At 37.5% G+C, this 22781-nt stretch overlaps 2 protein-coding genes across 3 annotated transcripts in view; one reads left to right on the plus strand and one right to left on the minus strand.

Annotated features, from left to right (window-relative positions):
- LOC133517008 (neurotactin) lies at positions 1–15273 on the plus strand. Of its 2 annotated transcripts, XM_061850112.1 has the most exons (7): positions 1–192; positions 556–833; positions 1151–1283; positions 4138–4319; positions 4529–4601; positions 10213–10363; positions 11253–15273. In XM_061850112.1, the coding sequence occupies exons 2-7, from the start codon at positions 558–560 to the stop codon at positions 12685–12687; spliced, it is 2250 nt and encodes a 749-aa protein (XP_061706096.1). In that variant the 5' UTR covers positions 1–192; positions 556–557; the 3' UTR covers positions 12688–15273. The 2 variants fall into 2 exon arrangements, with proteins under 2 accessions (XP_061706096.1, XP_061706097.1); XM_061850113.1 differs by lacking the exons at positions 4138–4319; positions 4529–4601.
- The window catches only part of LOC133517010 (saccharopine dehydrogenase-like oxidoreductase), an 18228-nt gene continuing 10710 nt past the window's right edge, over positions 15264–22781 (minus strand). Inside the window, exons 5-8 of the mRNA XM_061850116.1 lie at positions 22553–22769; positions 16369–16735; positions 16198–16286; positions 15264–16037 (exon numbers count right to left, since the gene is read on the minus strand). Of these exons, the coding sequence (XP_061706100.1) occupies positions 15881–16037; positions 16198–16286; positions 16369–16735; positions 22553–22769 (830 nt within the window). The 3' untranslated portion in view covers positions 15264–15880. The remainder of the gene's footprint in view (positions 16038–16197; positions 16287–16368; positions 16736–22552; positions 22770–22781) is intronic.

Below are 22781 nucleotides of genomic sequence, written 5' to 3' on the forward strand. Positions count from 1 at the left end.
CGCACGCACCTTGTTTTTTTTTTCGCTCGCCGCGCAAAGTGAAGTGCAAACAGCGCAACGCGAAACGACATCGACATCGACCGGCCTAAGTGACATGGCGTTACATTAGCGCAATTTAATTACGGATTTCTTTTTATAAATCCCAAAGAAATACGCTGTTTTTATATCAAGTATAGCCATTATAGGAACGCAGTGAGTATTCATGAATTCCAGTTTCTTATTGTGAGTCTGTCGTTAAGCGCTGTTTCCTAGTTCAGTGGGTTTAAATAGCAAAGCTTTGTACCGTAACGATGTTTTGTGATAAGTATTTCGTTAGAATTTTCTTGTATTTCGGAGTACGAACGATTTTAATTTATGAAAATGAGATTTTATAGGAGTCTGCGTGTATGGTTTCATTTAGTATTATTTACATTGTTGAGTTATAAAAAAATAATTTCATTTGATTGCAAGCATTGTTGACTTTTAAATCATATACTGAATTCTCGCAAATATTATTTTTATTAGTCCTTAAGTGCGGAAATCGTGTTTAATGGTATTAATTTAACCTACTTTCAGTAATGAGTACATTGGATATAAATAAAATGGAGGGCGAAGAAGAAAATAAGACGCCCGATAAGAAACAAATCGAGGCGGAAGAAAAGGAGGTGATGTTGAAGACTGAGAGCGAAAATAATGAAATTAATGCTGAAATAAAGGCAGACGGCGAGGGACTGGTGAAGGCGGCGCTGTCCCAGGAGGTGATTGAGCAGGGGAGGGAGGTGAAACCCAAGTTTATTCCCATAGGTGCCATTAAAATGCCCGGTTTTTTCACCAGAAACTCTGACAAACCTAAGGTTTGTATGTTTCATACTTTAATTCATAAACTTAAGGTACCTACTAAGGTAATAAGCATAATATCTACTTTTTTCTATGTTTAAAAGTAAAAAAAATTAAGTTATTGTTCATACATTTTGACCATGTTTCATCATAATTTCTTTGTCTAGATTCTTTCTATTTTAAATAAGTTTTAACACTTTTAACTAACAACTAAATTTACAACCCCACTTTTTTCAAATTGCTGAAAGATGAGTGAGATCTTTTTTTTAATTGAGACATTTGGACCTAATCCTAATCTTCAAACTTTTTCGAAAATGCCATTTGTTTGTAACAGGATGATGAAGTCATTGAAAAGGATCCAGAGAACGAAAAGACAGAGGAGAGCAAGCCCAAACGTAACCACTTCCAATTTCTGCACACATGCCCCTTCACCAAGTTTCTGCACCACCCCACGCAGAATGATAAAGGTTAGTAATTATATTTGACATAAAAGAAATAGGCCTTTGTAGAAAAGGACAGCCAAATTAATTCCAGCTTGCCTTCAAATATTTTTAACATGGCCATAGGTGTATCTTCTTGGATTTCACGAGCCTATAAATCCCAGTGTTTTGATAGGCTTGTGTGGGTATATATCGACAATAGACACCAATGAACCAGTTGCAGCAGGCATTGGGATTATTGTAGAAAAAGTGAACTATATAACAATGGTCTATGGATTGAAGTTTGGGTGGACAATGAGACTGGGTAATTGCAAATGTTACAAATGTGTCTCAGCACCTGCCATAACAATGTTGCCACTAGCTATCGAGGCAGGCGGTGACTTGCTGCCCACAAGATGGACCCCTAAAACTGCCATTGTGAAGACAACCAGGAGCAACACTGGTGTGAGCGGCTAAGGGGTGTCCAGAAATGTATGCCGATTTCTACCCCATAGTTGTTATTATTAAGTTAAGATTTGTTAAAACTGCCTTTATGGGTAGTAGATACCTGTCGAAAGATAAGAACAGGTGATGAAAGTACCAAAATAACTTAATAATGTATGTTAAAATAGGGTTATTCCCACTAGTTACCACCAAGTTGTTACCAGTGGTAACTACTAGGATTTTTTTTCCCACCTTTTAACACTGATAACTACTGGGAAAAAAAATCTCACTAGTTACCACATGTTCATATTAAACATGCATTATTGGGGTAGTACCACTATTGGGAATGCTCTTATCATATGTATGTTGTGACTGTAACACAAAATGAAATAGATATCAACCAATTTTTAACTAATTCTAATATGTCGAATATGACATACATATATTACATATAAAAAAAATCGCAGTAGTTACCACCAAATCAAATTGGTGGTAACTAGTGGGATTTTTTTCCCAATAGTTACCAGTGGTAAAAGGTGGAAAAAAAATCCCAGTAGTTACCACTGGTAACAACTTGGTGGTAACTAGTGGGAATAACCTTTCAAATATGTATGTCATATTTGACATATTAGGGTTAGTTAAAAGTTGGTTGATATCTATTTCATTTTGTGTTACAGTCACAACATACATATGATAAGAGCATTCCCAATAGTGGTACTACCCCAATAATGCATGTTTAATATGAAGTACCGTAAAGCAGGGTCAAGAGAAATCGCAGGGTGAATAGAGAAATTTTGAACTTTTTCTTTCCAAGTTGTTATATTTAAATACTCTTCTCTATCCAATATTATTCTCTAAATTTGGAGTTTTTGGTATATATTTTACACATTGATATCAAAAGAAGTTAATAAAGCTGTCCCAAAGTTAGATTATTTACTGTAAAGTAAGCCCTCGCTGCGGTTAGAAATAAAGCCTGCCTGAACTTTGTTCTAGCAGTAAATGTAGTGATTTTAACCAAGTACAAGTTAGATAATATGGTATCTGTACGAGTAGTAGGTACCGAAATAATAAGTAATATTACCAATTTTCTCTATAATTAAGCTTTTTTTTGGGAATAATCAATTAGCAATTTTACGTGATAAAGGGGTCACCAGACTCGCATATGGGGTGAGTAGTTACGCCATAGAAGGTTATTAGATACAGCAAAGGGGTGAAAAAAGACTTCTAGGGGGATAAAACACACGAAGAATCATTTTCCGTCAAATAACTGTTAAACAGATATACATACTATTTGCCAATATAGTATGAACATCATAATAACCAAATTCGATGTCTATGATAATTAAAACTGAATATTTCTATTCATCCCTTTTTTGCGTCTATCGACCACATTTTAAGGATATAGAGAAATCTGTTTTCTCTGATATTCTCTGAATTAGGAGGGTAAAAATTGATTTCTCTAATGCAAAATTGAAGAACTAACCAAGACTCAAATAATTATGTCAAATTTATTACTTTTATCATGTGGATTCTTGGTGAAAATCGTGTCTTTACACCCTGGTTTACATTAACAGATGAGAACAACCGGAATGCTAATATGTAATACATTCTTATTTAAACTAAGGTGCTCAAGTTCAAAATCAATGACACAATCCATCAGGTGTAAAAGAATACATTCACATCACTCTCCTCTGTGAACTGTTCATAATGTGTCTTTCTTAGATTTCCATGTCTGTAGTTCTGAATGTGGCAGTTCTGTACCTGGTTGGTTCTACCATCTTTCTGGCTTATGGCTTGCTGTCGGTGTCGTTTCAGCTTCCCACCATTTGTATTACTTATACATATAAATGACATAAGCATAATAAGTAGTATCTCAAATAAATGATTTATCGATCTATCTATCCATCTTAATTTCAATAAAACAAATTGTTTAGCTTGAGGATGACACATTTTTCTTAACACATTTAGTGCCAGCGCACGGGAAAAACCGTATGTAGCCAAAAGCGCCTACGAACAGATAATCCGCCTAGCGGGTCGCTGGCAGCGAATGTGTTAATTGTTAAACAATAAGTAAAAATTACACATACGGTACTATCAGTTTCTTCAAAACAATAGGCTATCATATCACAAATTCTCTCGGTTTTTTTTTTCATAAAATAAAAACAATTAAGTATTTAGGGTTTTGGCATAACTATAATATAATATAGATTGATTGAGCAGATTGAGATTTTGAGCTGTACTAATAGTAGTACTAGATACAAGTCTACTGAAACCAAAAAAGTTTTGAGAAACTAACAGTATTGTGAAAATGCTTTATTTTATATGCATCTCATTAGATATTATGTATTTATATACTTAAACACTTTCGTGTAAAAGTATTTCGGGTGGCCTTATCCACCAAGGCGCACTACGCTCAGGGGAACACTAAATAAATCCTATATTTAAAATCGCATTTCAGATGGTACCATTGTGGAAGAAAAAAAAGGTATTCACTTACCAAAAATTAACGTGGATTACCAAATATTCTTCCAAAAGAGGTCCAACAAAGACCCTGAAGCAACCCTTGCTTCCATGGAGACATTGGAAGACAAGCTGGACACACCCAATGATGGAATGGAAAATGTTAAATTAGATCCAGAAGTAAGTAAATATTTCTATAAATGCGTTTTCACCAATTTCACCACACCAGCTTGTGAGAAATTTGCACTTTTGGCATTTTTCACTTACTCGTGATAATGATTAGCATGAGAAGAGAAGTGAAACAATAACTTTGCCCCCTTGTAACAAATAACTACTTGTTTTAATTTTGCTATCAATAACTGGTTATTAAAAAACAATTTCCATTTTAGGAAGCTGTTGATGGTAAAGTGGCCACGAAACTGCCTTTCAAAGAAAGAATTCGACAGAAGAAATTTATAATTGGCAAGTATTTGATTCAAAATGTGGATGTTTGATATTGGATACAGCTTTGAGCGCAGTGCGCCCTATAAATAACCATCACATTCATTTACATAGCTATACGTAGTTTAATTCATTATGTTTTATTACTACACTAAGGCTCCTGAAAAACATTAAAATCATTCCTTACGGAAAAATGGGTCAATTGACATTTTTAGTATTTTTACATTGGATGCGCCCTTCGGCCGCGTACGCAACCAGAGCTTCGTAACCAGATGCGACCGAAAACTATTTTTGCCTTGTACGAAACCGGTTGCGATCAAAAACTAATTTCGTCTTACCCGTAACCAGTTACGATCGAACACTTCTCGTTCTTATACGAAACCAATGTCTGGGCCATCTAGCTATAGGTTTTTTTTTTCAAATATTTTGTCATGATACTCATGATAATTTCTTATCCTGAATGTCAGTGCTCCACGTCTCTTAAGCCAGTGCCTTTTAAGGAACAAGGTTACATTGTATTTGCCAACAAAGTATTTGAATATTATCAACTTATTACTAAATTATTTTAAGAGAGGTATGGGCAATGTGAATATCATCTCGCCTTGTGTGGTAGGGCACAGCACAGCAGATTTCATTCCAGATCTAGAGCAGAGCCCAACTGGGGAAGTACCTCCACCTTACAGAAAACCGCAGCCAAATAACACTTGACCCTACTCATAGTGTTGTATTCCTGCCGGTGAGTAAGGTTGCCAGAGCTCAACGAGGGGGGTGGGGATAGGGTCGGCAACGCGCATGTAACTCCTCTGGAGTTGCAGGTGTACATAGGCTACGGAGACTGCTTACCATCAGGCAGGCCGTATGCTTGTTTGCCACCGACGTAGTATAAAAAAAAAAAAACTGGTACAATTTTTGTGTTCTGATTTTTGACTAGATATATAACGTGTACAGTACTTATACTGTATAACAAGGTGTATAAATATAATCTTAGCTGACTTTATCAACGGTCGAAAGGTATCGTACAACAAAGAAAAGTGTTCGATCGTAACTGATAACTAGTAAGACGGAATTAGTTTTTGATCGCAACCGGTTTCGTACAAGGCAGAAATAGTTTTCGATCGCATCTGGTTACGAAGCTCTGGTTGCGTACGCGGCCGAAGGGTGGATGCGGGTTAGCACGCGGGTTTAAACGTTCGGGGAAACCGGCGTCTTTTCTGTGGATATTACTAAAGTTAAAGTTAGATTTCGAGACATTTTTCTAAGGACTTCAATCATACAAATTTTAAGAAGTAGAAGATTTTAAATTGTAATATGCTTCTAAGGATAAGTGCGAAAATTTTACTTTAAAGTCCGAATATTGCGGGGCCTGGGCCTATAATAAGTGTTGGCCGAACGTTAATTAGAATCTGCAATCAACCATTACAGATTGAACCGTAAACCGTAACGGACGGTTACCGTTTACGGTTCAATTTGTAATGGTCATTTCTAAGAAACGTTTGGTTAACACTGCCTATAAATACTAACTAACTAAATGTTGGAGGCCTAGGGTCTTAAGCAGTGCGTCTGTACCGCGTGACACTTGAGTTGGGAGAGCGAGGGGCCGGCTAAAGGTCGATGAAATTATAACTCACATTGATGATCTTGAAGCGTTGAAGCACACTTTTTATTACTCAGAATAAAGAGTATAGCTTACATTTGTCATATAATTAAAATATAAAATATAAAGACATGTTATCGCTGTGGCTGACAGCTAAAGAAGAGAGGGAATCAAACACAACATTCATAGAGTAAAATACAGCATTGTGTTGCTATAGTCAAACGTACTTAAGGGCTCTACACATGATGCAACTATAGCTAAAGAGGACAATACATTCTAACACTAAAACTAACTATTGTGATGCATAAAATCATCCCCATATGAAACCTGTTTTGATCAAGAGAAATCAAAATAATATGATCCTACACTATACGTGAAAGGTAATCCCATATTTTTTCCAGTGTTTGTTGGAACGACTAGTACATCATTTATCCGCACAATAAGGCATATTTCTTTTATTTAAGATATAATTTTAATACTTCTTACTATGACTGTGACAACTGGCCGCCATTTGCTAACTAAATAGCTCCGCTGCACAATGTTGACGCCCCGCCCGCTTCGGCACAATGTGTGTGGGGTTATTTTGCAGAGCTAGTTCGTCATCTATGTTTATTATCAATCGCTGCTTTTCGCACGTGGATTATACAACGTTTTACAGTAAATATGGCCCTTGAAATTTTTGACATAGTTACGTTACGTAATGTGCTAATTATCGCACTAGGTCGGTAAAGTAGCACCATATGTACTGAAATAGTACATTACAGTATTATCAACGAGTGGTGATACATTTTAAATCGACATGAGTTACCTTATCACACGTGTATTGTACAACGTTTTACAGTACATATGGCCCTTGACATTTTTGACATAGTTATTTATTGCACATCGACTTAGTTACATAATTTGCTACTTTACCGCCCTAGTGCGGTAACTAGCACGTGCATTTATCGAAAATGTATAGGGCCATATATACTGTAAAACGTTGTCCAATGCATGTACGAAAAAGTAATTTAAACTTGACAACTTCCTACTTTTGGTATACAAGTACGAATGTACGTAATGTACTATTACAGTACATATGGTTCTACTTTACCGCACTAGTGCGAAAATTAGCATATTACGTTACTATGTCGAACATTTAAAGGGCCATATGTACTGTAAAACGTTGTACGATACATGTGCGAATAGGTAATTCGCAACTCGTGTCGATTTAATTTATCGCCACTCGTTTCGAAATTCCTATTTTTCGCACTTGTATCGTAATGTACTATTGAAATGACCTAACATTCTATAGGTACTAAATTAATATTGTATGAATAAATGAATTTGAATAATATAAAATTATAATACATTTGCACTGGTTTTAGTATATTCGTACAAAATCACATTTGGGACCCGGGTAATTTAAACTACGTCCAAAAGAGAGGCATGGGCATTGTGAATGTCATCTCGCTTTATGTGGTAGGGCACAACCAGTGGATGTCATTCCAGATCTAGAGCAGAACCCAACTGGAGAAGTACTTCCACCTTACAGAAAGCAGCAGCCAAATAACACTAGACCCTACTCATAGAGTGTTGTGTTCCTGCCGGTGAGTAAGGTTGCCAGAGCTCAACGAGCGGGGGCGGGTTTGGGGTCGGCAACGCGCATGTAACTCCTCTGGAGTTATAGGCCTACAGAGACTGCTTACCATCAGGCGGGCCGTATGCTTGTTTGCCACCGACGTAGTATAAAAAAAAAAGAAAACATTTATTAGGACTTTAAAAGATTGCAAATAGTTTTGTCATGGTTGTTTTCAAATTGCGTCACGAAGGATCAAGATTGTTTTATCCGTAATTGTAGTGCGAGCGAGAGGGAAAATGTGGCAGAAGGGATCGGCATACAGCTCGCACAGCCTGCCGCAGCGCGTAATAGTAGTTTATGTGACTGCTACATAATAAAAGGCTTTAAAATACACGAGTGTGGGTTTATTCGTTCGTTTCTTAATAGGATCACACGAGTCGAGTGTTTTAATGCCTAATTATGTACAGTAACATACACTATTTTATCTACACACATATTATAAACTTTCTATGAAATATTCACTAACCCGAATTACAGCCTCCGTGTTGGGTTGGGGCATCGTTGCCAAATCGTTGCTCTCTTGGCGGAACTCGCGGATATGTGGTGGCGTCACCGAAATATTTTTATGAAACTTTTGCTATAGTTACCTTAAAAACAACAAAACATATTCATTTTATACTTATAATATAACTCTCTTCTTCCTCGCGTTGTCCCGGCATTAGCTCATGGGAGCCTGGGGTCCTCTTGACAACTAATCCCAAGATTTGGCGTAGTACTTATAACTAAAAATCAAATCAAAAACAATTTATTTCGAACAGTGTCCATATTGTGTTAGTAAAATACAAATACTTAAAAGATAAACTGTACGTCAAATGGCGGTAAATAAAAACTTTTTTCACGCATGAGTCGGGGGCCTATTTCCGTATCATTCGATACTAACTAACATGCGAGATATGTCAAAATTGTATGTAATTGACATTTCATTTCGAACAAAAAGGCATCTCGACTGATTTTAGAATAGAGGTCAAATCGAGTTTTTTTTTTTCAGAGATGTTCCAAATTTGAATGCATAACCAAATCGATTTTGATGTAGTTATGAAGCAATAACAAAATTATCATAGATAAGAAAGGGTGTAGCAGGATAGCCTAGGAAAAATTGCCCCCAGCGATTTTGGGCCGAAACTGTAATCAAACGATGCCTTTTGGGGAGGTTATACTCTGCACAAAGTTTCATCCCTCTGTTACCCCCTGGGGGTGAAAAAGACCCGATTAACCCCAAAACTGTTTTAATTATTTTTTCCTAAACTATGAAAGTGACGAATTTCAAATTTTGTACAAATATTGATAAGACTAAAATCTATGTGCAAAAAAAATATTAACCCCCTAACCATTGAAATTCTTGTAAAAAAAAACAAAAATAAAAAAAGAATCACCTGTACACACACCATTTTTTTTTCAAAAATGAACCAGTTTATATTCTACATTATACAAAAGTTTCATGGACCTACTCCAGAAGGAACATGATATATTTTTTCAAAAATGAACCAGTTTATATTCTACATTATACAAAAGTTTCATGGACCTACTCCAGAAGGAACATGATATACAGGATGATTCTTTTTTTATTTTTGTTTTTTTTACAAGAATTTCAATGGTTAGGGGGTTAATATTTTTTTTGCACATAGCTTTTAGTCTTATTAATATTTGTACAAAATTTGAAATTCGTCACTTTCATAGTTTAGGAAAAAATAATTAAAACAGTTTTGGGGTTAATCGGGTATTTTTCACCCCCAGAGGGTAACAGAGGGATGAAACTTTGTGCAGAGTATAACCTCCTCAAAAGGCATCGTTTGATTACAGTTTCGGCCCAAAATCGCTGGGGGCAATTTTTCCTAGGCTATCCTGCTACACCCTTTGTTGTAACAAAACAGTTTACCGTAATGTTGGCCATTATTTACGGATTTTGAAGGCATCATAGAGGGTTTATGATATGTGTGTAGATAAAATACCTAAACTCGCTCAACGCCCAAACGTAATAGCGCTCTTAAAAGCTTTGTATTAAATTTTATCAGCCAAAACCTTTGTGACAGAACTTATGACCCAACTAAGTATTACAGTTTAACAAAAAAAGATGTCTCTATATGCCGAACAATTAAACTTGTAACATATTCTTTTAAACGCGAACTATACCTGTTTACCTCGAATTGGACAAGTATCCCAGGGCGGCGGACACTGACGTGTTGTTTCATCTGCTAGTATTGACTCTGACCCTACCGTTGACTCTACCGGGTACTGATTGAGTATTTTTCTGTTTCAAGTACAGTCAGTCAATATCAAGTAGATAATTATTAATTACGGCCAATGTGGCCAAATATTACGGAACAAATCTTTATTTGTATGTGTCGTAGGTGTGTTAGGATATACTTATTCGGTGAGTCTGACTCGACGGTAACAGTGGTATTGGTGTTGCTGTCCAGATGACCTGATCGTGGGCGCAGTAGTGGTGCTGGTGCTGCTGGCCGTGCTGGTGGGCGTGCTGCTGGGCGCGCGCGCCGGGCCGGCTACCGAGCGCCCGCTGCGGCTGGGCCGCTACATGACCACGCTCTCCTCCTGCGGGCCCGTCGAGGGGTTAGTGCCGTCGGTTTACCTTACTGTGCCGCTGGAATATACTTGTAATATTATAATAACCCTTCAGCTGACATACTGACTTACTGGCATTTTAACTTTATGTCAATGTATTCAATTTCTATTTTGGCGACCGGTTTAGCCTAGTGGGTAGTGACCCTGCCTACGAAGCTGATGGTCCCGGATTCAAATCCTGGTAAGGGCATTTATTCGTGTGATGAGCATGGATATTTGTTCCCGAGTCATGGGTGTTTTCTATGTATTTAAGTATTTATGTATTATATATATCGTTGTCTAAGTACCCTCAACACAAGCCTTATTGAGCTTACTGTGGGACTTAGTCAATTTGTGTAATAATGTCCTATAATATTTAATAATGTCCTATAATAATATTTAATTTCGCATCCCCGCTGCGGGAGTTTGCTAGACGAAGGGATAATTCAGCCTACATGCCCTACATATGTCCCACTGCTGGGTAAAGGCCTCGTGTACGATAGGTTTAGCTATAGTCCCCGCGCTGGCCCAAAGCGGGTTGGAAGCTGTACATACACGTTCTTCGACGGATGTATGCAGGTTTCCTAACGACATTTTATCACATTTTTCTACATCGAATGCGATTTCTAAACATCAAATGATAGTTAATTCATAGGTACATAAATTCAGAGAAACCAACTCCGATTGAAGATTGAAAGTCGCACGACTTACCCTTACCGCTACTAGGCCACTATAATAATATATCCATAAATAGGAATATTTATGACTTTTTCTTAGTGTTCATCTGTAAAGATGTCTGCAGAAGTCTTAATTGATATTTTAAGCCAAACGATAGGATTGAAATGCCAACTAAAACTTAAGTACAAAAGTAAAACTTAAGATGTTTTTGTATTTACAGTATCTTGGAAGAAGGCGTATACAAGTTCTATAGCATTCCTTACGCCGTGCCGCCCATCGGAGACTTGAGGTTCACGTATGCTCAGCCACTTAACAACATATCACTGTGCTGGAACGGCACTCTTCAAAACCACAAGCCTGGGCCGCTCTGCATGCAGTTTAAAGAAAACGAACGGACTATTATAGGCGAAGAAGATTGCTTAACGCTGGATGTGGTCACTCCTCACGTCAGGTACGATTCTCGCCTGCCGGTGGTCGTTCTGATAGGGGCCGGCACCCTGGCCGGCGGCATCAGTCCCGCTCAACCGTCCGCTCTTTACGCCCGCACCAAGGAGGTAGTGTTCGTGCGACCCAATTTCAGACTCGGACCCTTCGGGTTTTTGGCTCTCGACATTCTTTCCAAAACCATTTATCCGGAGACCTCGGGCAATTACGGTCTGAGTGATCTGCTAGTCGCTTTACGGTGGGTGAAGTTGAATATTCAACATTTCGGCGGCGACCCCGACTCCGTCACGCTGCTCGGGCACCGCGCCGGTGCCACGCTCGCTGCCTTGCTTACCACCGTCCCCAAGGCTCAGAAGTTATACTCTAGAGCTTTCCTCTCGTCCGGCTCCGTCATATTCCCCGGCAAACACCTGAAAGATTCATACCCACTAAATGAGGAATTCAAACAGAACAGCAAATGTAACGACGCCGCCTGTTTACGCCGCATGAAGCCGGAGGCGGTGATGACGGCCGTGCCGGCCACATGGCTCGGGTCCGACGTCGGCTCCCTTCCGAAGACGAATGAGATGAAACACTCCTGGCTGGTCCTGGACGGCGTATACGTGACGCGCCACGCTTTCGAGGCCTGGGACGTCCAGAAGGAGTCGAAAGAGACCGGAAAGGAGCGAGCTTTCAAGCCGATGGTGTTCGGAACGACCGCGCACTCGGGCCACTCGGACCTCCTCCGTATGAAACACCTGAACTGGACAGCCGAGCACGTGGAGAGCGTCGTCAACGACAGCGTGATCGGCGATAAGAACCTGACCGCCTCGGTGTACGGGCACGTGAACAGGACGTACTCTGGGCTGGTGGAGCTGGTGTCGGCGGTGCGCACGCTGTGCCCGCTGGTGAGCCTGGCGCGACTGCGGCTGGGCGCGCCGCTTTACGTGGTGGCGGGCGCGGGCGCGGGCGCGGCGGGCTCGCGCCTGGCCGGCGTGGACGCCGACCTGGAGGCCATCCTGGGCACCTTCGACTCGGAGGTGGTGGAGCAGCGGCGCTTCATGGCCGCCATGCAGCAGCTGTTCTACTACTTCGTGTGGAACGGCCGTCTGCCCGGACCCGAGACGGGTATCGCGGAGGTCGGCCAGGACGTGCTGCCGCTGCACGGGCTGCCCCTCTGCGACCTGCTCATCCGAGAGGATATAGTGCCGAGGTATGCACACGTTGATTAGTCTCCCGTCTAGCGTTAATCAGGGCTTCACAATCTTTTGAAAAATATTTTGAAGTTTCTCAGTTTCTCATCCTCGTCTTGTCAAAAAGGTAAGAGACCCTGCCGGATAATAATTGTATTATCCTTATGTTTGTTGTGTTGGCTTAGCTAGAAATCAGGGATCGCTTTAGTTTTCATTTTTTTTGTACACACATGAAAATAAGCATCTAAAATGTGGATTTTTGCTACCTAACTTCTCTATAGTCTTTATCAAACGCGAAGGGTAGGTTAGGCTGACACATGTCTATGTAAAGGACCCTAAAATATTCAATTATAGGGCTGTGACAATGCAAATAAGAAACGATTTTTTATTATTCTCGATTAAATCTGCAAAGGCCATATAATCGATTCTATTGGTGATCATTTATATTTTAAGTAAACATCCCTTCACGATTGAATGCGACTGAAACGATTTGATACGAGCCGAATCGATTCGGTCGATAAGTAGAGTTAAACTCTATTGCAATTGAGTTCCGTTTTACATAATGAAAATCAGCGATAATAAAATGTATCTTTTTATTTTTTTAACATTAATTAACATTTGTGTCTATTGATGAGATATTCTAAGCTACGAAGATATGCATTTTTGTCCTATTGGGACTCAAGTTATTTTCGTTAAAAAGGATTGGTTCGAAACATCAATGGCATGGAATGAAAAAGATTCAAATGTCACCCTACCATTCTTGCGTTTGAAAAAGGCTGTAGAAATGTGATAGCAGGCAGGATCTACACTGTATTGTACTGTACTCTATACTAATATGATAACTGATAATGGCCATACGCTATGGACCAGTAGGTAACAGTTAGCAGTATTAGGATAAATAGTTACAAGAAAAATTTAATACAAAATGAAAGTCCAAACCCCAATGAGACTGATACAGGATTTTCATCATAATACTCAAAACAAAATGTTGATCTCCATAATTTACCATTTATTAAGTATGTGATTTGTACTTTTTTACCATTGTTTATGATTAAGTATTAAGTATGACTTTCGCATAATTATTAAAAAATCTTAACGAATCTACATGTAATGTAATTAGATCTAAGATTACTTTGTAAGCTCCGAGGACGCCCTTATATTCCATTTTTTTCCATTATTTTTATAAATGTTCGTATAGCTTCGATAACCAATTGGTATTTTTATCCCACGAATAATAAGCAAAATAAAATCAAAAGAAAAATTATTCAAATTCAATTTCCATATGCAAAGAAAAATTGTTTAAACAATAAATGTTTGCGCCAATAAGGCGGCCGCCACTATCGTGGCGTCATAATAGCAGTAACAAAGAAACAAGGGAAAGAAATGTCAAATGCGCAGTGCAAACTTTTCGCCGTTTTTACAAATTTAAAACTTGTTAAAGTAGAAGCTATAGGCGGTTATAACACTGCCGCCGCATTACTTTGCGAAGTGGAATACCCTGCGGCCCGCACCGCATCTTCATCCGAAAGCGCGAACTGTCATGCGATTCGCACCTTCGCACGGAACGGCAGAGCTAGTGTGTTATACCATGCTGCTTTTGCATACAAATCAAGATTCTACAGTACAAAGTCAAAAACCGCAGCATCCAACGCCGTTCCGAACTTCCGAAAAAAAATTGCGGTCGGCATTCGATAAATAAAAATTCGATTTTAATTTTGATATTAAAATGTTTTCATAACAAGGTATTCGATTAGTATTTTTTATGGTAATGGGTATGGTGGCGGTTTCATAATATAAATTTGATAGATGAAACTACCCTATTCTGTATGAAAAGAAATGAGTATCTAAAATAAGTTGTTACGTAAGATCTATTTATTAAAGTAATTTTAGCTTTTTTGGTTTTTGTGGTTGATTTGTGATCAAAAAGTACAATAGCACCTAGTCACGTGTTGTCATAGTTAGCAACAGTAATAGTTCTGCAGAAGTTAGTTTAATTTAACTACTCTAGTAGTATTTTAGTTGGCAAGTAGCGAATTAGCCAACTAATAATTGAACGAGCAAATAACTAGTCAATTTTGTGGGCAACTTGTCACCATAATAAATTATGCACTTAATTGACTGTTTATGTATACGGTAAATTTTGGTCATTACTTACCAACAAAGATCATACAAATCGAGCATTGGAGCTTGTTTTGAAGGGTGTCCTTGGGTATACATGCATGCTTGTATGTCTGTGTCCATATCTGCAGTATCTACACATAATGAATGTGATTTGATTTTAAGTCTGATAATTCCAAAGAGCGTTTTTTTTGTACACTATAGGTAATTTATGTTTTAGTTCATGCTTAGATAGACTAATTGTAAGAATTTGTACTCGTGTAAAGAGCCATGATGACTTAAATGCGTCGTTGTGCTCGCAAATACTGCAGTGAGCATGTTTCTGGAAGTTTGAAGGAATGCACCGATGACCCAACATTAAGGATTATTTCGTAGGTACATACTTTGCTAGCACAACGACACGATGTCTGTTACTCTCATTCTCTTGCCAAATAATTTGGTTGCACTAGGCAGCTTGTTGACAGCTTTCGTAATTTTGTAAAGTAATAAATGAAATCTTAAGACTGACATGTTTTTTATTTTTAGTCATTAAAATACAGTTCACCATTTCTTTTCCCGGTCAAATTTTTCCAAACAGATTAGAGCGATTCCACTAAACCCGAAGAATTTCGTTCGTTGACAGGCCATTTCCTGTCTCTTTCGTACGCGCCTAAATATATTGCTTGTCCGCCGATGATGCAACTGTGCAAGTTACTTTAAGAGTCCCCGGCAAGCTCGGCCGAATTTCACCTTCCCATACAAACGGAGTTTCGCTCTCATTTTGTGTTGGATTGTAATGAAATTTTGCACATACATGAGTTATATCTAGTTATGTAATTAATTTATATAGCTCCAGTTTATAAAACAAACGAAATACAGCAAAAACAAGCTTTGTAATTGACTGTATTTTTTTAACTATGGCGTCTGTAGCTACATAAACCAATTACAGGACTAGATAAACCTTATCCTATGTAAGTACTAAGTTTTCGAACAATCTAGCTAGTTGTTTTAAAATGAAAGCGTAACAACGTTTGTATGGAGAACCGAGCTAGCTGTGGACTCTTTTGAGTAGGTACCGCACATTCTCTTTCCTTACTGGGAAAATTGCAGGCAAAATGGAAGACTGGCTCTATCCTTACGTCATACTCTCAATTTGGCTCTTCATTCTTTTGCTTTCTGTCATTATTTCTTCTCCGTCATCGGAAATAAACTCAAAATTAATACCATGGTTATTTAGTCTATCAATTAATTTAGTTTGGTAATATGCTGCACCAGTAGTAAGGACACCACCTCTGTAATCAAAGGAAATAACTTATCTTATTCAGGTTAGGTTGTATCGTCACGAATTTAATTAAACAATGTACTGTTTTATCGAAATCGGTCTTTATAATCTTCTGTTGCAGCGAAAAAGTCGATAATTCTAATATTGGCAGAACTGTTGGAAATACTTACTTTGGCATATATGAGTAATCTCTTAATATAGTAATTGCCGAAATCGTAAAGGCTATCGCTGTGGCTTCGTACGGGTGCGTCCCAAAAACCTGTAAAAATATAAAGATGTCATGATTGTCCGTCGTAGTCGATAATTCGGTGCAGTGCACGCAAATACTAAAACCATCGTACCTTTAAATGCTTTGTCTTATTTTTCTTATTTACCCTGGCGTTCCCCGATAGTATAAAGCTATATTTTGTATCGTGCATATTTTCTTCACTTGGCCCTTCATGGCTCATAAATCCCGCCGTAAAGAATCTAGGATACCTCCGTAACATTGTTCTGAAGCACTTGAAATAAGACAGCCAGTAATAACAATAGAAAATCGGTATTATCAAAAATAAATGTATCAGTAGTGGCATTGTTGTGTACATCTTAAAATGAACCGGCTGTATCCCTTCTTTTTCGTATAAGTAGCGTTGTGTCATATCTATAATGTTACTATCAGGGCCTGGATAAGGAAACCAAATGTTTGCGTTCTTTCGGTGAAAAAATGATCTGGAATTTTTAGAAGAGCTTTTATTAGTGCAAGGTATGTCGGTCGGCGCAACCTAGGGTCAGATATTTGATAGGGTGTATCCCCATTTGTCCCCGCCAGGCACAAATGGAATAGGCGTTTTCGTTTAAATCATTTGCATTTGTCCGCATCTCATGTATGGCCGGTAACGTGGTACGGTTACAAATGGGAATACACCTTTGACAGGGTTGATTCGACCCTTATATATATATGACATGACGCTTTGAAGAAAAAGAGAAATAAAAAAAGAAAAGGAAACAAATAAAAGAAAAGAGGGAAAAAGAAAGAAGAAGAGAGGGAAGAATAGCTTTTTGAATCTAACGAAGTAACGGTAATTTTTCTATAAAATTCCATTCCGGAAGAAAACGGTTTCCACTAACTAAATCTTAACAACTCACTTTGATTTTGATGTCGATAATTTCAGCATAATATTAGGGTTCCGTACCCAAAGGGTAAAACGGGACCCTAAGACTCGACTGTCCATCCGTCCGTCTGTCTGTTACCAGGCTGTATCTCATGAACCTTGATAGCTAGACAGTTGAAATTTTCACACATGATGTATTTCTGTTGCCGCTATAACAACAAATACTAAAAAGTACGGAACCCTCGGTGGGCGAGTCCGACTCTCACTTGTCCGGTTTTTCTAGGTTTATAGGTTTCACTCCTTTGCGCGCCCCAGGTACCGCTGGTGTGATGTCGTGAAGGCGGACCTGCGTCGGATGAATGCCAATTCATGGCAGGAAACCGCGCTGGATCGGGACAGGCGGCGTTCTCTCGTTTCGGAGGCCAAGATTGTTTTTGGATCGCTGAGCCGAAGCAGTTAAGTATTTTTGAAAAAAGGAACACCTATAAACCTAGTTTTTTATTGTGTCAATAATATACAGAGATCGGACAAATTTGCGTCATTGCTCGCAATAATGTGGACATGACTCCAAAATTAATCAAATATGTAATCATTTAATTAATTTCTTACTTGACTTAAATTTTAATTCCTAGTCAATAAATACAAAAGTTTGTTAAAGTATAGATTTATTAAAGATAATAATCAGTATTTTTTCCAAATTTTCTGCAGTCTGTCTATTTCTTTTTACATCAAAAATATACTTAAGTGCTGAAAAACTCCGCTCGCACTCCACTGATGTTAATGGGGCAAACTTAAGTAGTTTTATAGGAATATTATTATTCCAGTATAATTCAGAGTTTATTTTCTGTTCTTTGTTTAGTTTATCCCGATTTTGAGGTTATCGCCCACAACTTAGAACAGAAAATAAAATCTGAATTATACTGGAATAATATTTCTATAAAACCACTTAAGTTTGCCCCATTAACATCAGTGGAGTGCGAGCGGAGTTTTTCAGCACTTAAGTATATTTTTGATGTAAAAAGAAATAGACTGACTGCAGAAAATTTGGAAAAAATACTGATTATTTTCTTTAATAAATCTATACTTTAACAAACTTTTGTATTTATTGACTAGGAATTAAAATTTAAGTCAAGTAAGAAATTAATTAAATGATTACATATTTGATTAATTTTGGAGTCATGTCCACATTATTGCGAGCAATGACGCAAATTTGTCCGATCTCTGATAATATAGTAAAAAACCGGGCAAGTGCGAGTCGGACTCGCGCACGAAGGGTTCCGTACCATTATTTATAAAAACGGCAAAAAAAATATGTTTGTTGTATGGGAGCCCCCTTAAATATTTATTTTATTCTGTTTCTAGTATTTGTTGTTATAGCTGCAACAGAAATACATCATCTGTGAAAATTTCAACTGTCTAGCTATCACGGTTCATGAGATACAGCCTGGTGACAGACGGACGGACGGACGGACAGCGAAGTCTCAGTAATAGGGTCCCGTTTGACCCTTTGGGTACGGAACACTAATATAATAAAAGTATTTTTTTTTAACAAAAGCTTTTATTTAAATGGTCTAAAAAGAAGAAAATAAAATTTTCCTTTAAAATTTTAATCATCAACTTATAACCTCATATTATACACAATGTATATGTTCATAAAAGCTTGTTGTTGAAATGGCGATTTCTCCTCTTCGCTGTGTTTGTTAAGCAAATTAGATTTTCAAGACAAATTTTTGTCATGTTCGAGTTCTGACGATGGGGACGATGGGGTCCATGAGGACTCGAGGGAACTCCTCAAATGTTAAATCATAAATCTTTATTTGCAATAGATATAGTACTAACAGATCTTAGGCTAATATATACAGGTCCATATATCTAGACTTAAAATAAGTCATGCAAATTTTACATTTTTAGCTTACTTGCTAATAACCTATTAAATACTTCCATTAGCAAAATATTCAGTGGTACTATAAAAACATTTGTTAACCAGCCAAGTAAAAAGTTTGTGCCTTAATTTTTTGAGGGGTAGTTCCCTTAATTGCTCTGGCAAATGATTGAATATCTTAATACACATGGCATAACAGTTTCTACCCCTCATTGCAGTGTGCATTTTTGGAAGCACAAGTCTATCCGGATATTGCGTATTAATGTTTGTTATATCTTTTTTTTGAACATTTCATTGTGCATCTTAACAAATATACACACTTCATAAATGTACATTGAGTGTACTGTTAGTAATTGTAAGCTAATAAAATATTCCTTGCAGGATGTTGGTATGTGAATGTTAGCTATTGCTCTCACACATTGCTTTTGCGCTACAAAAGTACGATGAATGTGTACAGAATTTCCCCATATTAATATCCCATATCGCAAGTTGGACGCTACAAAACCGTGGTATGCTCTTAAGGCGGTTTTTTTATCCGCTACTCTTGTGAGTCGCCATAGGACATACGCAAACCGATTAATTTTAGAGCAAACCTTATCAACATGCAGTTTCCAACTACAATGGTCATCCAGCACGAAACTAAGAAAAGTAGTGCTATCGCATTCTTTTAAACTGTGATCATTATATGAAACAGTGAGATTCTTTTTTTCCCCCTTTGGTTGATAAATTGAATATACTTGGTTTTTTCCAGGTTGACTTATCCACAATGGTATTATTTATTGAGTCATTGTAGTTGTGACTATTATTAGCAGGGATAACTACTGATATATCGTCTGCAAATAGTGTGCAATCATAGGAAGTAATTAATGGCAAATCATTCACATAAAGTAAAAAAAGAAGAGGCCCTAATATAGTCCCTTGTGGTACTCCTACTCTATTAAATTTTGTTTCCGATTGGAATTTCTCTTCTGTTTTATCGCAATTAACATTTATAATTTCCACCATTTGACGTCGATTGGGGAGATAGCTTTCGATCCATAAAATAAATTAAAGGCATATATATATATATATAGTGATCTTAGTATTTTCATTAACAAATCAAGTATTTACATTTGTAGAAGTGACATTTGATGAAGTGGAACTGCTGATGATGAACAGAACGGAACTCTTCAATGATGATGTTTGTCACGTTTGGCAATTTGGTCTCTGCCAAGCAGTTAGGTTTAACTCATAACATCTTTATTGCTCATATATTACATTGAATACAGACCCTGTAAGGGCACAGCAATTTATTCTTATACTATAAGTACTTATACTTAAAACTAATCTTATTAATTACATTGCACAGCTATGTAGGTAAAAATAAACCTTCGAAAAAAAAAACTAGCATTCTATTTTGTCGGAAAGGTATCTTCAAAAAACTCCTGCAAAGAATAATAACTTTTATCTAATAAATAATTATTTAAGGCGGTTTCAAATGATTTAGGTTTTGCTATTGATTTAATTGCTTGTGGAATTTTGTTATATATTTAATTAGTTTTCAAGGCACATTTTTATATTTCTATTCTATTTAGTTTTTTTAATAATTATCTGGTGCTTTAATTCATGCATGGTTTGAAATAATTTATCTTGAATACAGTCGAATACCCTATTGCGGGTAGGTATCTTACCAGTCAACCATAGAGCTAATCTGAAATGTGTCAAGGTGGGTGCAGTGGCAAAAAAAAAACATGTTACCTCCTTTTCTACATAATTAGGCGTAGGACGCTGTCTTTTAAATTTCATTGTATGAAATTTCAAATCAACAATAATCGTTCTTTCACCGGTCTCCCTCAATGAAGTCGGTTTTTTTTTCTTAAAAATTATATTGGGTAAGTACGCATATAAAATAGAGCGGATTATTTGATCTGATTACATTTTTGAGTATTATTGTTGTTTTTGGCTATCCCGCTTTGAAAAAAAATTACACATGATATCTTGCCTCTCTCATGTTGGAATTATGTTGAGTGAGCCATTGTACCCGGCTATTTTTTCCGAGTCACTTCCAACCCTTGACCCTACATATAAATCACACTGATGTATTTTGACTTGTTATCGGAGACCAGTAAATATAAAAAACTGACAACCACTGGACAACCATCATATAATTACACAATTAGGGCTTGTAATGTTTGCTATTCGAAATATTCGACCTGTTTTGATATTTGCCCGCTCAGTACTGTGTGTTTAGCCGGGTATTTGCCGTAAATGAGGAACGGTAGGTACCTAAATAGGAAGAAAATAATATGTGTCGTTCCATGGACAAAGGTACCTATTATGGCGGCTGGCGCTTAAGCTGTTATTCACTACGTTTCTACACGAATACGTTGCTAAGCGACGTAAGCGCCAATCGCCATAAGGTACCTTTACCCATGGGATGTCACATATATTTACTGCATTAAAGATAATGAAATCAAAAAGTATGGTATTTTTATGATGGGGCTGCTTTTTATATGACTGATTTGTAAGCAAGTTTTAAGTCTAACTAGTCTAAGGATCATTCTGGTTAATCAATTCAGTACAAGCGTACCTTAAGCGAATATTCGAAGGCTTAACCTAGCCCCTAATCGCAATACGCAAATTTTATCATACCCAACCTGTCCAACTAATTTAACCATGCACCTTTAGCTGACGAATAATATACCCAATAGGTAGTTGGCGAACTTTTTCCCTTTAATATTGCAATATTATAATAGCCGACCAACGAGAATCAAAACGTGCCAAGAAGACAAATGCAATTTGGTTTGTCAATAAAGATTTAAAATAAAATGAATGGAAGGCCTTTTTATAGGCCGCTGAGCGACTAGAAATGGATAATAATTACAAAAAAAAAATTGTTTTACGTGTTTGTCTCAATCTCTCATTTTTTAAGCGAAACGTCTTAGTGAGAGTAAAAGAGAAAGATCCCCGCAATTTACGAATTTCAGTTTTCGCGGTAGTCAACATGCAAATCGCTTACGCTCCGAAGCGATCGAAACGCAACGGTCACTGTCACACTTAAGTGCCAATTACATCCACACTTTATCAAGCACACACTACACTTTATCAGACCCGATTTTTGGCCCGAGAAATAATATTTTTCCGTTTCACCAAATATCAGCACATCGTTTACAATATTTGAAATGTAAAAAATGGTTCATATGAAAAAAATATCAAATATTGAACGTTTTTGGTAGTCAGAGGCAAAGTATTTTTTACATTTCAAATATTGTAGGTAACGATGTGCTGATTTTCCGTGAAATGGAAAACGATTATCAGGCCCAAAATCGAAACTGATTTCGGGCCCGAAATCGGGGAGGGTGGATGTAATTATTTATTTATTATTTTGGCGCTTAATGTGGAAGAGTGATAGAGAGACACAAAGGGTTTCGTTGTCGTAGCGATAGCGATTGTCGCCTTCGCTAGGCCGGTAGTTCTATGCAAAAATAACAAGCACCAGATGGTGACACCAATGACAAGTCAGACAGATCTGTATCCGCTTGATTAAATCTAATACTCTTCAATGTTACCTACTTTTTAATATCGTCTGGCTCTGGCCCATATATAGCATCAGGAAATATTTCTTGCTTCATCCGAAAGTACTGTGGAAAGTTTCCCAATTCGTGCACTAGGGAGTCCCATGTCCCGAAGTGTACGAGACAATTGTCCCCGCCACATAGTATATTTCCCAAACTATATACCCTTTTTGGCATTTCTATTTCTGTGTAGCATTCAACTGTTTGCAATGTGCCTGAAAAATAAT

This window comes from Cydia pomonella, chromosome 4, assembly GCF_033807575.1.
Source record: "Cydia pomonella isolate Wapato2018A chromosome 4, ilCydPomo1, whole genome shotgun sequence".
NCBI lineage: Eukaryota > Metazoa > Arthropoda > Insecta > Lepidoptera > Tortricidae > Cydia > Cydia pomonella.